Raw genomic sequence first — 14,175 nt, 5'->3', positions numbered from 1 at the left:
CGAAACATCGAAACCCCCAGCCTTTTCTGTGCTTGCGGCTTGGGGATGAGTGCAGGTTTATAGACACGGCTAAGATCAGACGAACCCATATCACATTCCAATAACTAGATCAGATACAACACATCATATAGCACATTCCTCCCTTACAAACACTGTCCTACCATGTCGCTGTTCGGCAATCCGAGCTCAGGAGGGCAATCCAACAATAATGCCACCACTTCCAGTGCACCTCCTTCTGGTAACTTGTTTGGCTCATCAACTCCTACTACTTCAGCTTCGACCAATCTCTTTGGTAGTTCAACCACTGGCACACCTGCCTTCTCTTTCGGAAATCTAGGTGTTGGGAACAATAGCGCTGCTGCTGGTTCATCAGGAACTACTTCTAGTCCCTTCGGAAACACGGCTACTAAGCCAGGAGAGCAAAAGCCATTATTTGGGCAAACGACGGGAAATAGTACACTAGGATCTACTCCTACGTCGGGTAGTGGTGGCTCTGGGTTGTTTAGTAGCAGCTCCCAGACACCTCCCTCTACCTCTAACCTCTTTAGTAGTGCTGCGAAGCCTGCGCAATCTACGAACCTATTTGGAAATCCCGCCTCAACAACACCGACGTCAACTAGTGCCCCCCCAGCATCAGCACCGATGATAGCAGGATCTTCCAGCACCCCTACCTCGGCGCCCGGGCTCTTTGGCAGCCTTACCGCCGGCGGCAGCAGTGGTCTTTTTAACAATGCCAACTCAAGCACTACTCCAACTAGTAATGCCCCCGGTTCTGGTTCGCTATCGACACCTACAAAAACAATGTTTTCTCTAAACTCAACCACTCCCGCGGGCGCGCCTCCGACGAAGCCTGCCAACCTCTTTCAGAGTACTACGAGCCAACTATCTTTTCCATCTACTCAGCAAGGAGACAAGAAGGAAACACAAGCTAGCTCGTTATTTGCAAACCCGGGCAGTTCTTCCCAGGCTGGTACCGCGACGAGCAAGCCGCTGTCCTCTACCCAGAGTGGACTCTTTGTCAATGCCGCTCAACCCCCAACCCAAACCTCAAACCTCTTTGGGGCTTCGAAACCTGCTGATAGTTCTTCCGCCTCAAATTTATTCGGCGCGAAGCCTACCACTGCACAAGGCGGCGGAGCGGCACCTGCAGCCAGCGCACTGTTTGGACAGCAACCTTCAAAGCCTGCCGAGGCATCCTCAACTAAGCCCACGAACACACTCTTTGGGGGGTCAGGTACTACACCAGCAGCACCAGCAAGCTCATCTTCGTTATTTGAGAAAAATCCTGCATCATCTGCAGCAGCTACTACATCGGCGGTTCCTGCTTCGCCATTTTCGAGCCTTAACAAGCCCTCGGGCTCTACCTCTGCCTCCGAGCCAGCTAAGACGCAGGCGGCTTCTTTGTTCAGTCTAGGGAAGCCGGCGTCCGGTACCGGAACTACTGAACAAGCCAAACCTACATCTGGTCTCTTTGGTAATACTGCCTCTACTCCAGCAGCAGGAACTGCAAACGCCACGCCAGCCACTGGAACAACAGCTTCTGCAACTCCGGCCTCAACCGCTACCACAACGGCAGCCCCAGCAAACTCTCTATTCGGCGCCGCGCCAAAAGCTGCTACATCTGATAATACGGCACCACAAGCCACAGCAGGAGTCGGTAGCACATTGGGAGCATCGACCGCCGGTCCCACCTCATCTATGGCGCGGTTAAAGAACAAGACAATGGACGAGATCATTACTCGCTGGGCTACTGACCTCTCAAAATACCAGAAAGAGTTCAAAGAGCAAGCAGCTCAAGTGGCCCAGTGGGATCGCCTTTTGGTTGAGAATGGGGAGAGGATCCAAAAACTCTACTTAGAGACGTTTGAGGCCGAAAAAGGTAGTCGTGAGATTGAACGACAACTCGTCGGCATCGAGAGTCAGCAAGAAGAGCTCGAGTCTTGGCTCGATAGGTATGAGGGTGAGGTGGACTCGATATTTGCTAAACAGGTTGGACATGGAGATCAGCTTGCGGGACCCGATCAGGAGCGCGAGAAAACATACAAGCTAGCCGAGAAGATTACCGAAAAATTGGATGATATGGGTCGTGACTTAACCAAGATGATCAAAGAGATTAACGACATTTCCGGCACATTGAGCAAGGGCAACAAGCCGGATGACCCGGTAAGTGTTACGCGTAAACCACATAAAAAATTTCTGTATTGGCTAACCCTCCTTTTTTTTTTTCTATAGCTGAGCCAGATCGTCCGAGTCCTCAACAGTCACCTTGCTCAACTTCAGTGGATAGACACCAATGCTGCTGCGCTTCAGGCCAAGGTCGCAGCCGCACAAAAGGAGCGCAGCACAATCGGCAACCATTACGGCGGCCCAGAACAAGATAATGTGGACAGCTTCTATAGGTCCTATATGGGACGTCGATAAGCTTAAGGTTTCTTTAATAATCACTAGACTACCGAGGAGGAATTTGAGAAATTCTTGTTAGGGGAAGTTTGGTGTAGGAGTTTAGGGAACCATGCACGAAAATTCGAGAATTCGTAGATGATGACATGCACTAGGATAGGGGAGGCCTTCACTTCAATCGAGCAGGTATGCCGTGATAAGAGACGAGAGTTAATTCTCAAGATAGCAACGAGAGCACACTGCACATATGTGCAACGGCTGTATTTATGTACACTAGGACATGGCAAACGCGATGGCTGAAGAACAAATCTGGTTTCTTGAACTGTTTCTAGTGACACCATAAAGACTCACGCGTAGATGCTAGACATCATAGTGAGCGGAGCTTCGGCATTCCTTCTCTTACGTGTTGATACTAATACATTTAGTTGTGTTCGCCACCTTGGTCCTTGGTCAACTCGTCGCTATAGCGGAGGTATATCTATTAGTACATGTTGCAGATATTACGAATCTCGCAGGAGAAAATGTTCTAGGTAAGCAAGATAGACCTACATGTGATCGGACAGCTTCTGGAGGTGGTCCTGCTGCTCGCGGAGCTTCTTGCGCAGCTCGAGAAGCTTCTCCTTCTCGCGCTGGCGGATCGAGTAATCCTCGTTGGCCTTTTCGCGCTTCTGGAAAGCGTCACTGTTATAGGTTTCTTTGTTAGTCTTGTTCTTTACTACTTTCTCTAGTTTATCCCCTATGATCCTCGACTTCCGGGTGGATTCTCTATGCTCTAGTGAGCTAGGAGATACCGGCATCTCGGAACACCATTCCAGCTTTCTGGAACTGGATGGCGGGGTAGGTATTGGATATTTCGGAATAGACATGCGACGTACCCTTGGCCACCTAAGCTGCCTAGCTTATTCGGCGCACCGGTGTCGCCTGCTGACATGGCGCGGATGGTCGTCGAGAATGCGCGGCGGGAGAGGCCTCGAGACGGGATCTTGATCAGAGTCTGGCGGTACATGTTTGGCTTTTAGTTTTTGAGGATCTCAGAGAGTCGCTCGCTGAATTGGGAGAAAACGTTTAGTATTTGAATTGCTGGCTTACAAGCAAGTCACGGGATGATATGGATTGGAAAAGCTAGTACCTGTCTAATTGGTTTGTTGTTGTATGTGGTGTGATTGATGATTGATGAGGCACTTCCAAAAATTGGAGGTTCAATTCGATTGGAGCTTAGCCTCTTCTTACCTATGAAGTCAATGGCAGGTAAAAAGCTAAAGGTTCCCCAACCCCGGCGGAAGAAGACGGGGCGCACGGACGCAAACGGAGCGGAACTCTCCTAAGACCGTTTCTCTGCCTCAATGCCTAGGGTACAACGTCTATGCCTGCTCAGGCCATACATAGCATCATTAGTGACCACTGATCACGCAAAAGTCCAGCGGACCGGAATAGTTTAATTCTTTGCCCTCCACCACGCCATCTGTTTAAGGTCATCTGATATAACAAAAATTCTGTAGCCTACCTACGAGATATTGTAGATTTGCCGCGTATCATTATTCAAAGAGGCATGAAAGCCTATGGGAATTCTTCCCTATTTATATTAGCCTCGTATTGTGTTGATGATTTACAAATTTCACTCCTTAGAGATCTTACGAGAATAATACGTATGTAGTTTCGACTACTATGCGTATTAACAACCATGGCAATACATATTTTATATTTTCATTGAGGCTGAGCATGTCGTATTGCATGAAAATAATATACGCATAATTGATCATAGACAAGTTTTGTTATGCTGCCAACATCTAAATTTGGTATGATAACTCTCAGCTATGTACACCTCCGCCAGGATGGTAACCGTTAGGGGCTCCACCCCGGCCCATCTGAGTCCCGCAGGTAACTTACAGGGCAATTTATATGAAGAAAATACGTAGTGGCCTATATGAGTGGCTTGTGCGAGGCCTGACATCTTCATATTTCGAGATCAACAAAATATTAAAAAGTAGAAGCTAGGGGATTTCCCATATAAAATCCCCTGGCCGCTACTTGTGGATTATGTATGGGGCAGTGGAACCCCTAACGCTTACCATCCTGGTGGAGGTGTATGCCAGACGCGAGAAAAGAATGGGGCTAAGTATCGTGAGGCTCTGGTCTGGCATGATATCTTCCAAGAATCAAAGGAGCATAAATGTTTTCACCGGGAAGCGGTTCCTGGCCCCGCAAGGGAAGATACTTGGCAATGCATGGGTTTCATCACCCCTCTAAGAAGAAATCAAGTCGGTGACGTTTTTAACAAACCGACCCTTTTTCCTTTCCCTACTCTTGATTTCCAGGTCAACTTCGCATTGACGATAGTAGAAATGGATTAGACAAATGAGAAGCCAAGTTCCTGTGGTGGCTGGCGCGGGTGTGGCCCCGAATCAGAAAGCAAGATGCAGCACTGTGCATATGTATGAGCTATTTGGGCTGCATATGTTGACGTAGGCTGAAATTCTTTCCCCCCTTATCGCCCAGTAGCGGCCATGGTAATTCGGACAAAGAATGTAATGGCTCGTGCTTCGAGTAGCCTCGAATTACCTAGGTCTCATCTCCCAAGGGTAATTGGCTATGTATTAACTCGAGTGTAGACCCTTTCTCGGTGACTAGTTACCTTGTATTGAGACATTGAACAAGATTAATGAAGGGCCACTTGAACAAATACCCTTTCTATTGCGAGTGTCATTGGATAGAGGGGTACGATAAAGAGTACGATAAAAGGGAAGAATATATGAGCAAAATAAAAATTGGATAACCTCATAAATATTTGCCTTAGGTCATCCTATATCATTTAAGGCTTGACAGCTTGTTGGGTGTCTATAAAGAATGCCTCATGTACTGGTACAAGCACGAGACAAAAATTGATTGTTTCTTGAAGTACGTGGGGTACGAGTTCAAGTATTTGATAGTATTAAAACTGACGTAGGAGACGTGGGTAGGGAGGGAAAGGAATTAAACAGGGACATCTGAACCTTTCATGAATGACATATAATAGGTGGTAACCTTAGGTAAGTACATCGGACATATATAGAAGGCACATGACAGCCACGTGAGGCATAACTTCTTTAAAGCACAAAGGCGTAAAAAAATTGGAAGGTGAAATCAAAATGGAGGAGTCAGTCAGGAGTGCCTTACCAACTTTCTACGCCTCAATACTATCAGGCTTGTGTATACCTACCAAGGTATGCAGTTGTATGCGCAGTTCAATGTATGCAATGTCATGTCCACAGCATAATATTTGAATATAGTTTATGTATTCTGTACCCAAATATGTTAGGTACATACTTCCATATGATAATGATGTTAGTCATTAAAGGACGAAAGGACGAAGGTACCAAAATGTTTAGATTTGAGGATGACCCCCTTTCAAGCCTTGTTCTATTGTCAAATGATCCGCTGCCCGCTGCCCGCTGCCCGTTGCCAAGTTTATAGGCTTATGGGCTTCTACTGGTTCAGGTCCAGTTAGGCTCTACATAGACGGAACCGGTGCTAGCAATTGTAAATTAGTGGAGGCATCAATTGTACAGCCCTGGGGCAGAAGAGGGAAGAAGAGGTACTTTAGATTAGGTACCTTTAGTAGGTACAGTACATGTGCGTCTAAGGATTTTAGAATGTACTTGAGGTTACTATTACCTCTTTCCCCCCTCCCCACGCGCGCACTGGGCACACCCGCCTCTGAGCCCATCACCCTCTTTCTTCCCCTTCACCTCAGGCTCCCTCTGTCTACCAACAAAACCAAACTGCAGCACATCCGCCGACACAAAAACTCTCCCAAAACTTTTTACATCCCATAAAACCTCCCAAATCCAACAACCACCAAATTTATTCTATCCTCCGTCTTCGCACTTTCTCTATAGTGCATCTTTCACTACAGGTCGTTCCTTGACAACTAAATCTCGAAATAATAAAACAGAAAGGTACGTTTAACCCTTATCCATCCATCTCCTCTCCTTTTAAAAAAAAAATCCCCTTTCTTTGCACTTGCGGTCATGTTCCTTGGCCTACCCTGAGTCCCGCCTTGTACTTTCGTCATCGCCCACATCACGACCGCCTCCTTCTTGTCGGCCGTACATACAACAGCAAATTTATCAACTACCTAATACGACCTGTTCCCTAAATCAATTGATTATTGCGACAACATACACGCCTGTCCGTCTACCTTTACCTTACGCGTTTTCCATTCGCATCCACTGGCGCAAACCCCACTGACTGCGGGGGGTTCATCTTTGCTTCACCGTCACAACCTTCGAGCCTCTTGATATCCACGGCAAGGTAGCGCGTTCCTCTGGTTTGGGCTGTAAACACTTCCAGTATTGTCCTGGCAACTGTTTACAAAATCCTAGATCAATAATTGTTGCCTGTTGCCGTGCAAACCTGCGTGTCTTTTTTTCCCCTCTTCCTATTATTTAACATCTATACTGCATACACTTTTCCCATCACAACCAAAAACAAACACGTTATCCAACCGAAACCAGAGCTGACTTTAATACATTAATCTAGTTTTCTCATCTCACCGAGTCTCACACCGTCAAGATGGGTCACGAAGATGCTGTGTATCTTGCCAAGCTGGCCGAGCAGGCTGAGCGCTATGAGGGTATGTGATGATGATATGGTTATGGTTGCTGGACCCCGCAGAGTAGCAATACTAACTTTCATTGTTATCAGAGATGGTCGAGAACATGAAGATCGTCGCTTCTGAGGATCGTGATCTTACCGTCGAGGAGCGCAACCTTCTCTCCGTCGCCTACAAGAACGTGATCGGTGCCCGACGTGCCTCGTGGAGAATTGTCACCTCCATCGAGCAGAAGGAAGAGTCCAAGGGCAACTCCTCCCAGGTCGGTCTTATCAAGGAGTACCGACAGAAGATCGAGGCAGAACTTGCCAAGATCTGCGATGACATCCTCGATGTTTTGGACAAGCACCTCATCCCCTCTGCTAAATCTGGCGAGTCTAAGGTGTTCTACCACAAGATGTACGTTTTCTTCGGTGCCAGCACCTATTTTAAAACCAGAGATTTCTGACCAACCAAAACAGGAAGGGCGACTACCACCGTTATCTTGCTGAATTCGCCGTTGGTGACCGACGAAAGGAGTCGGCTGACAAGTCGCTTGAGGCGTACAAGGCTGCTACCGAGGTTGCCCAGACCGAGCTGCCCCCCACACACCCCATCCGTCTTGGTCTCGCCCTGAACTTCTCCGTCTTCTACTACGAGATCCTGAACGCTCCCGATCAGGCTTGCCACCTCGCGAAGCAGGCTTTCGACGATGCGATTGCCGGTAAGTACCAGGCGTACGAGCTAAAAGTAATTTGAAGCTGATTTAAATCTATAGAACTTGACACTCTGAGCGAGGAGAGCTACAAGGACTCAACTCTCATCATGCAACTCCTCCGAGACAACCTGGTATGTATTTATAGTTATCGAGTATTAGTTGAATATGCTAACGTAAAATTAGACCCTCTGGACGTCTTCTGAGGCTGAGCCTCCTGCGGAGTCGGCCGCAGCCCCCGCCCAGGAACCGGAGAAGGCCACCGAGACCCCGGTTGAGGAGCCCAAGGCTGCCGAGTAAGAAAAAAAGAAAAGCCCACGTCCCTTATTAGTCTCTAGATTTTAAAGGGGTCGATTGAAGTTGGGTGGACTCTGGTGTCTATGGAGTGTTTGCTTGAGAATTCTCTTGCTTGAGATTCTGCATTGATTTGATTTTTTCCCCCTTCACGTGGCAAATGCACAGAGCAAAGACTTGGACGGTTCTCTTTTTCCCGCAGGCAAAAGGGCTAAAGAGCTTTTGGGAGGTCTTTCGCAGAATGCTTGCCCTTTAGACTCTAATGCAAATTCGTCTGAATAAACCCCATACTTTCTACTTGCACAGGCAATATTAATGTTATGAATTCTTCATGAGCAATGGACTTTCGTAGGATCTTTGCAGGATGAAATTAAAACTTAGGCAGTAATAGTATCCTCTTAGGCTCGAATGGCCAGTATATGCTAAAATTGCTGATACAAAAAGACCAAGACATACAGTTGTGCATTTGCATTTACATTTACTTGACGACTAATCCACGAATATTTCATCTTTACTCCTAGGAGTAGTAAGCCTTTCATTGCATAAATAATATCTTACGCTATTAATTATACTATCTACTAGCTCGTAAATCATTCACATTATATCATACCTAAGTAGCCCCTTGAAGTTTCAGCCAGCATAGGCCAATGTACCTAACCAACCCCTCCTATCCAGTACTCCCAATGTGCTCTTCGTAAATACATGAATATGGTAAATCACCTTTCTATCGACTTGGATGTAGACGTCCAGGCCACGTGATATACTTTATCTGTTGGGGTAGAAGCGAAAAGCGAGCCTATCGGATTGAGTTGTGACGACATCTACAACGAATCCATGTCTCATGATAGATACTATATCCCGATGTCTCTCTTGGCAGGCTGCTACCTCCGCGAGCCGCTCGTGCCAGTCCCCGCCGTCGCGGACCCCGACAAAGAGATGCCCCAGTTGAAACTCCAGTTAAACGTGTAGTTCCTACCGGTGCCGCTGCCCCGTCTCTCCCCTGCTGATGTCACGGCGTCTGTACCCCTTCCCATCGTTAGTGTAACGGCCGCTTCGCGAACTGTGGTATTAGCGTTTCTTGCGGGACTGGTGGTGGCGGCGGCGGTAGTGGTAGTAGTAACTATAACATCACCACCACCATCCCCCCCGTCATCGTCTTCGTCATCCTCGGCTGCGGCGAATAAAACCCGGATCCAGAGACTGCAGTCGAGACACTCGACCATCAACACGCCGTCGTCTTCGAACTCCTCCAGGTTGTCCTCGGTAAATGCGTATCCGCGCGCGTTGCCGCACCGGCAGCTGCGGTAGTACACCCCCGTGCGCTCGTCGAACGCTAGGTCATCTAGATCGACCGTCTCGACGCCCGTCTGGAACGACGAAGACGCAGACTGCGAGTGCCGCTGGGACGGCGCCGTGCGCAGAGCTCGGTCGTAGTCTGTGCGCTGCTTGCGGTCTGAGAGGACTGCGTAGGCGTACTGGATCTGGTCTACGGTGTAGGTGATGCGCGGTTGTGACGTCTGTTTAGGACCGGGCTTTGATGAAGTAGAAGTAGAATGTGTTGGGGTGGATGTCCTGCTGCCCTGGGGAGTATTGCCACTGGCAGATTTGTCCGGGTGGTGTTTTAGCAAGGCGCGGTGATATGCTTGCTTTACGATCTTCTGCTGCTGAGCTATGCCGGCTTGACCCTCTAGGTGCTTGGGGGTTAGCGACAGGATATCGTAGAGCGTGGGCTCGGCTGATGTATTGGATATAGGAGGGGCCATGGCGGCGGAATTGGATTCACACGATTTATTTTATTTTCTCTTTTTTGAGGCGGATTAATAGTCAACTGTGGCGGGTTAGTCTATTTACCGCGCCCGTAAATTGCGAGTGTGAGGTTCTCATATCAAAAGGTAAGTTCTATTGTTGTAAGTGGCTTATACGAACCAGGATGGGATAACTTCGTTGGAAACCGGTTTTGAAGGAAAAAGTTCAATGGCGCACGTGGTCACGTGAGGCTTAGTCGAAGTTTGCTGGTGAGCTATAGAACGACGGAAATATGAGGCCAGGATTTAAATAGACAATTTAACGAGGATAATAGAAGGAAGAGTGGAAGAGAAGAAACTAATGTCTTCTTGAGAATATGTTACTTACCGTTGTCAAGTCGGCTACATTGTGATACCTTCTGATATTAGCACCAAATAGGAAAACTAGCCTATGGCACGGCAGTAATGATAACTCCTGGATTTCTTGAAATATTTCTCCAATTCTCTTGAATAGAGTAATACATAAATTTTGTACATTTTTTCTTGCCGGCATCGTAAAGTCATGACATAATTGTTCATCGTGGATATTTGGTCCACCTGTTTTTCCCGATCTATCATTTCTTGTTAGCAACACATACAAGTAGATAGGAATAAATGACTTACCTTCCGCCATTCTCTGACAAGTCTCGGCATGCCCAACATAGCCGTTCTTCTCTTCTCCATCCTATACCTCTTGTTAGTATGAAAATCTTATTTAGGAAATGTCCCCCGAGGAGCAAAAAATATGCTGGCCAGGGGAAATTGTATAGCGGTGACGTACTTGGCAGCCAGCATTCTTTCGTGCAAGTGACCCTTGACAGATTGTCCAACACCAGTACCACGAACCCTCAAACCGTGCGCAACTCTGTGCCGTATACGCTCCTCTGTGCCCTTAGATGTGAACGGTAACAACTCCTCTACTCCCTGTTCCCTCGCCAATTTTACGAGTTCAGCTTGCCGCCTCAGGGAGAATTCCGGATCATGCCATTTCCCAGTTACCGGGTGTTTATGTGGCAGGAAAGGGTTCGGCGTAGCACCGTCCTTGATTGTATTCGTCCTCGTCGAAACCGGGAGGATCTGGTTCGGGGGGTATTTGGCGAAGAAACGCTGTAGCCGCGGGTGCAGCTGCTTGGCGAGCTCGATATATCTCGTATTTAACGCCATACCCCCAAATCGCAATTAAGATGCTTCTCCTTTTTTTGCGATTGAGAATTTGGTAGTTGGGAAGACGTCTTGCTGGTAACGTGAGAGAAGTCGCAAAATCGTATGTAGAGCTCCCAAATTTTGGTTGCGAATGGTCAAAATGACAAGGTTCTTCTATCTTAATTAAATCTCTGATTGGCTCCTGTTGTTAGCGTCTTGGATTAGGTAGTATGTACTTTGCTACACGTACCCCCGACACGCCGATGTCAGTGTTTCTATCTCTTTGCCTTCAACTCAGAAATCTAGAAACAAACAGAAACAAAAGCAACTTGCGCGCTGCATTATCTTAATTTGAGCACAGCTAGTCAACTTAATCCTCGAAGGAGATAAAATACTTTAATTCCTATTATCCTTCATCATCCAAATCAATATCGAGATTTATCAGCTAGTTACCTGTTCCAAACGTTGAAAGCAATTACAAAGCCTCGGAAGGTCGTTACAAAGACCTATCGTTCTACGTTAAGGCCTTGCGACCATGGGTATGCAGCCGCGAGCCGGGTCGCTAGCTGACACCAACGGAACCAATGGAACAAACGGCGAAACGAACAGGCGGAAAGCACCTTTAGATATCGAAGAGATCTTGCGCAAGAAGAAAGAAGCAAACGAAGCCGCCGCGAAACCAAGATTTATCCCTAAAGCTGAGCGTGAGCGCCTAGCAGCAGAGAAACAAAAAGAAGATGAGGAGAAGCGAAGGCGGAAAGCGGAAGAAGAAGCACGAAATAAGCCTACTGGTAGATCTACAACCACGTCGGGACTCGATGGACGGCATCCGGATCGTCGCGACAGAGATCATGCACCAGCTGTTCCAACGGGGCCTAGGGCCATGCGCCAAACTGGGCATGATAGACGTGATACCAACGACAACGAAAATGGAGATGCACGAGGGAAATCAAAGGGTAAGAAGGGGTTGGCCGGGGAGAAACGAGCGGCACCAGAAGAGACAGAAGCCGCCTCAATACGAGCGCGATATATGGGCCCAGAAATGAATCAGTCTACTTTCTCAGCTAAAAAGAAGAGAAGGAGAACAACAGAAAAGAAATTCAATTTCGAATGGGATGCGGAGGAAGACACAACACAGGATCATAATCCCATCTATTCAGAGAGGGCTGAGCCCACCTTCTTCGGAAGAGGAAGGCTGGCCGGGTTTGGTGACGACATGACAGAAGAGAACGCCAAGAAGTATGCCATGTCTCTGATCGAACGTGATCCTGAAAACGGGGCGCAACGAGCACAAGAGCTACTAGAGATGATGCGAAAGGCGAAGGAGAGGGCTAACCGCAACGGCCTAGGGAAGCATTGGTCAGAGAAGAAGCTAGAGGACATGCGCGAACGAGATTGGCGTATATTTAAAGAAGATTTTGGTATTGCAACCAAGGGTGGACTCATTCCAAATCCAATGCGAAACTGGCATGAATCGGGTTTACCTCGTCGTCTGTTAGACATCATCAGCAAAGTTGGGTACGACGAGCCGACTCCGGTCCAGCGTGCCGCAATACCAATTGCTTTACAGGCAAGAGATCTAATCGGTGTAGCTGTCACTGGTTCAGGAAAGACAGCTGCTTTCTTACTACCTCTACTAGTATACATCTCGGAATTACCGCCATTAAATGAAATCACCAAGAATGATGGTCCGTACTCATTAATTATAGCCCCAACTCGAGAGTTGGTTCAGCAGATCGAGTCAGAGGCCAAGAAATTCGCTATCCCACTAGGGTTTACTGTTGTTAGTCTTGTCGGTGGGCATTCACTTGAAGAACAAGCGTTTGCCTTGAGGAACGGTGCTGAAATTATCGTCGCCACACCTGGTCGTCTAGTCGACTGTATCGAACGACGCCTGCTGGTACTGTCCCAATGTTGTTACATCATCATGGATGAGGCCGATCGTATGATTGATATGGGTTTTGAAGAACCAGTCAACAAGATCTTAGACGCGCTCCCCGTCACCAACGAAAAGCCGGACACTGACGCCGCCGAAAATCCGCAACTAATGAGCCGACATCTTGGCGGTAAAGATCGATATCGACAGACAATGATGTACACAGCCACCATGCCGTCAGCTGTCGAGAAGATCGCGAAGAAATATCTACGCCGACCTGCTACGGTAACGATAGGTAATGTAGGAGAAGCCGTAGATACGGTCGAGCAACGGGTCGAATTCGTCCCTGGAGAGGACCGTCGCAAGAAGCGATTACAGGAGATTCTATCATCGAACGAATTTGCACCGCCTATTATCGTATTCGTCAATATCAAACGCAACTGCGACGCCGTCGCTCGGGAGATCAAACATATGGGCTTTTCAGCTGTCACGCTCCACGGCAGCAAGACCCAGGAACAGCGAGAACAGGCTCTCGCTTCAGTACGCGGCGGCACGACGGACGTCTTGGTCGCGACAGATCTTGCTGGTCGTGGTATCGATGTTCCAGATGTATCACTCGTCGTCAACTTCAACATGGCCTTGAGTATCGAAGGCTACACGCATCGTATCGGTCGTACGGGTCGTGCTGGCAAGAGCGGTGTTGCTATTACATTCTTGGGCAACGAAGATGCGGACGTCATGTATGACCTGCGGCAAATGCTTTCAAAAAGCTCCATATCTAGGGTACCGGAGGAGCTGCGCCGGCACGAGGCTGCACAGCAGAAACCAAATAAGGGGCCCAAGAAGCTTGAGGAGAAGGGCTTTGGTGGGAAAGGGGGCGGATGGGACTAGAGTTAGTCCATGCTTAGGTACCTACTGTATTTATGTAACCTATCACGAGGATAATATTATGGCTACGGTCGTTACTACCTCACAACGGTTGTGCTTAAATGTGTGCCACCTATTTGACTGGTTTAATCTTTACAGAAGGACTTATCAGATCCCTTAAGATTACTTAGATATCTGCGTAGAGTAATTCGAATACTTGCACAAGGGACTAACAAGTTGCTAGTGGTTTTAAGAATAAGCTTGCGTGAATATAGTATGCCGTTATATTGTTATTAACTGGGTAGGTATTATGAAGCCAAGGCCCTGGAGTGTTTATAAATGGTATATCTTGAAAATGAATTACTTAGTGTATACAGGAGATACTAAAGGAGTTTAAGGGGTATATACAGATAAGAGACATCGTGTTGTCAAAGATGCCTAGCTTACATGGCTTGTTCTAGGCTTTATATAGGTATGCATTACTGTACAATATTGAGTACCTAAGTTAATTAGACGACTTTTGTTA

At 47.6% G+C, this 14,175-nt stretch overlaps 6 protein-coding genes across 6 annotated transcripts; 3 read left to right on the top strand and 3 right to left on the bottom strand.

Annotated features, from left to right (window-relative positions):
• Nucleotides 1-162: 162 nt before the first annotated feature.
• On the top strand, nucleotides 163-2,421 carry GL218_03265 (Nucleoporin nsp1; the record flags this gene model as incomplete). Its single annotated transcript, XM_033579816.1, has 2 exons — nucleotides 163-2,163; nucleotides 2,233-2,421. The coding sequence occupies 2 exons, from the start codon at nucleotides 163-165 to the stop codon at nucleotides 2,419-2,421; spliced, it is 2,190 nt and encodes a 729-aa protein (XP_033436598.1).
• Nucleotides 2,422-2,821: 400 nt separating this feature from the next.
• On the bottom strand, nucleotides 2,822-3,406 carry GL218_03264 (ATPase inhibitor, mitochondrial; the record flags this gene model as incomplete). Its single annotated transcript, XM_033579815.1, has 3 exons — nucleotides 2,822-2,861; nucleotides 2,950-3,081; nucleotides 3,276-3,406. The coding sequence occupies 3 exons, from the start codon at nucleotides 3,404-3,406 to the stop codon at nucleotides 2,822-2,824; spliced, it is 303 nt and encodes a 100-aa protein (XP_033436599.1).
• Nucleotides 3,407-6,951: 3,545 nt separating this feature from the next.
• Nucleotides 6,952-7,985, top strand: GL218_03263 (14-3-3 protein like protein; the record flags this gene model as incomplete). The annotated part of the gene is made up of 5 exons (XM_033579814.1): nucleotides 6,952-7,012; nucleotides 7,084-7,390; nucleotides 7,453-7,694; nucleotides 7,749-7,819; nucleotides 7,872-7,985. The coding sequence occupies 5 exons, from the start codon at nucleotides 6,952-6,954 to the stop codon at nucleotides 7,983-7,985; spliced, it is 795 nt and encodes a 264-aa protein (XP_033436604.1).
• Nucleotides 7,986-8,860: 875 nt separating this feature from the next.
• Nucleotides 8,861-9,742, bottom strand: GL218_03262 (Diphthamide biosynthesis protein 4; the record flags this gene model as incomplete). The annotated part of the gene is made up of 1 exon (XM_033579813.1): nucleotides 8,861-9,742. One exon carries the CDS (start codon nucleotides 9,740-9,742, stop codon nucleotides 8,861-8,863), a length of 882 nt encoding a protein of 293 aa, XP_033436605.1.
• Nucleotides 9,743-10,299: 557 nt separating this feature from the next.
• Nucleotides 10,300-10,927, bottom strand: GL218_03261 (54S ribosomal protein L25, mitochondrial; the record flags this gene model as incomplete). Its single annotated transcript, XM_033579812.1, has 3 exons — nucleotides 10,300-10,335; nucleotides 10,388-10,448; nucleotides 10,545-10,927. 3 exons carry the CDS (start codon nucleotides 10,925-10,927, stop codon nucleotides 10,300-10,302), a joined length of 480 nt encoding a protein of 159 aa, XP_033436602.1.
• A 514-nt stretch (nucleotides 10,928-11,441) lies between these two features.
• On the top strand, nucleotides 11,442-13,673 carry GL218_03260 (Pre-mRNA-splicing ATP-dependent RNA helicase prp28; the record flags this gene model as incomplete). Its single annotated transcript, XM_033579811.1, has 1 exon — nucleotides 11,442-13,673. The coding sequence occupies one exon, from the start codon at nucleotides 11,442-11,444 to the stop codon at nucleotides 13,671-13,673; it is 2,232 nt and encodes a 743-aa protein (XP_033436603.1).
• Between the last annotated feature and the right edge of the window lie 502 nt (nucleotides 13,674-14,175).

The sequence above is a fragment of the Daldinia childiae genome, assembly GCF_008694065.1.
Source record: "Daldinia childiae strain JS-1345 chromosome Unknown Scaffold3, whole genome shotgun sequence".
Classification (NCBI taxonomy): domain Eukaryota; kingdom Fungi; phylum Ascomycota; class Sordariomycetes; order Xylariales; family Hypoxylaceae; genus Daldinia; species Daldinia childiae.
Note: the sequence above shows the minus strand (reverse complement) of the source record. Positions and strands in the feature narration are given on the sequence as shown.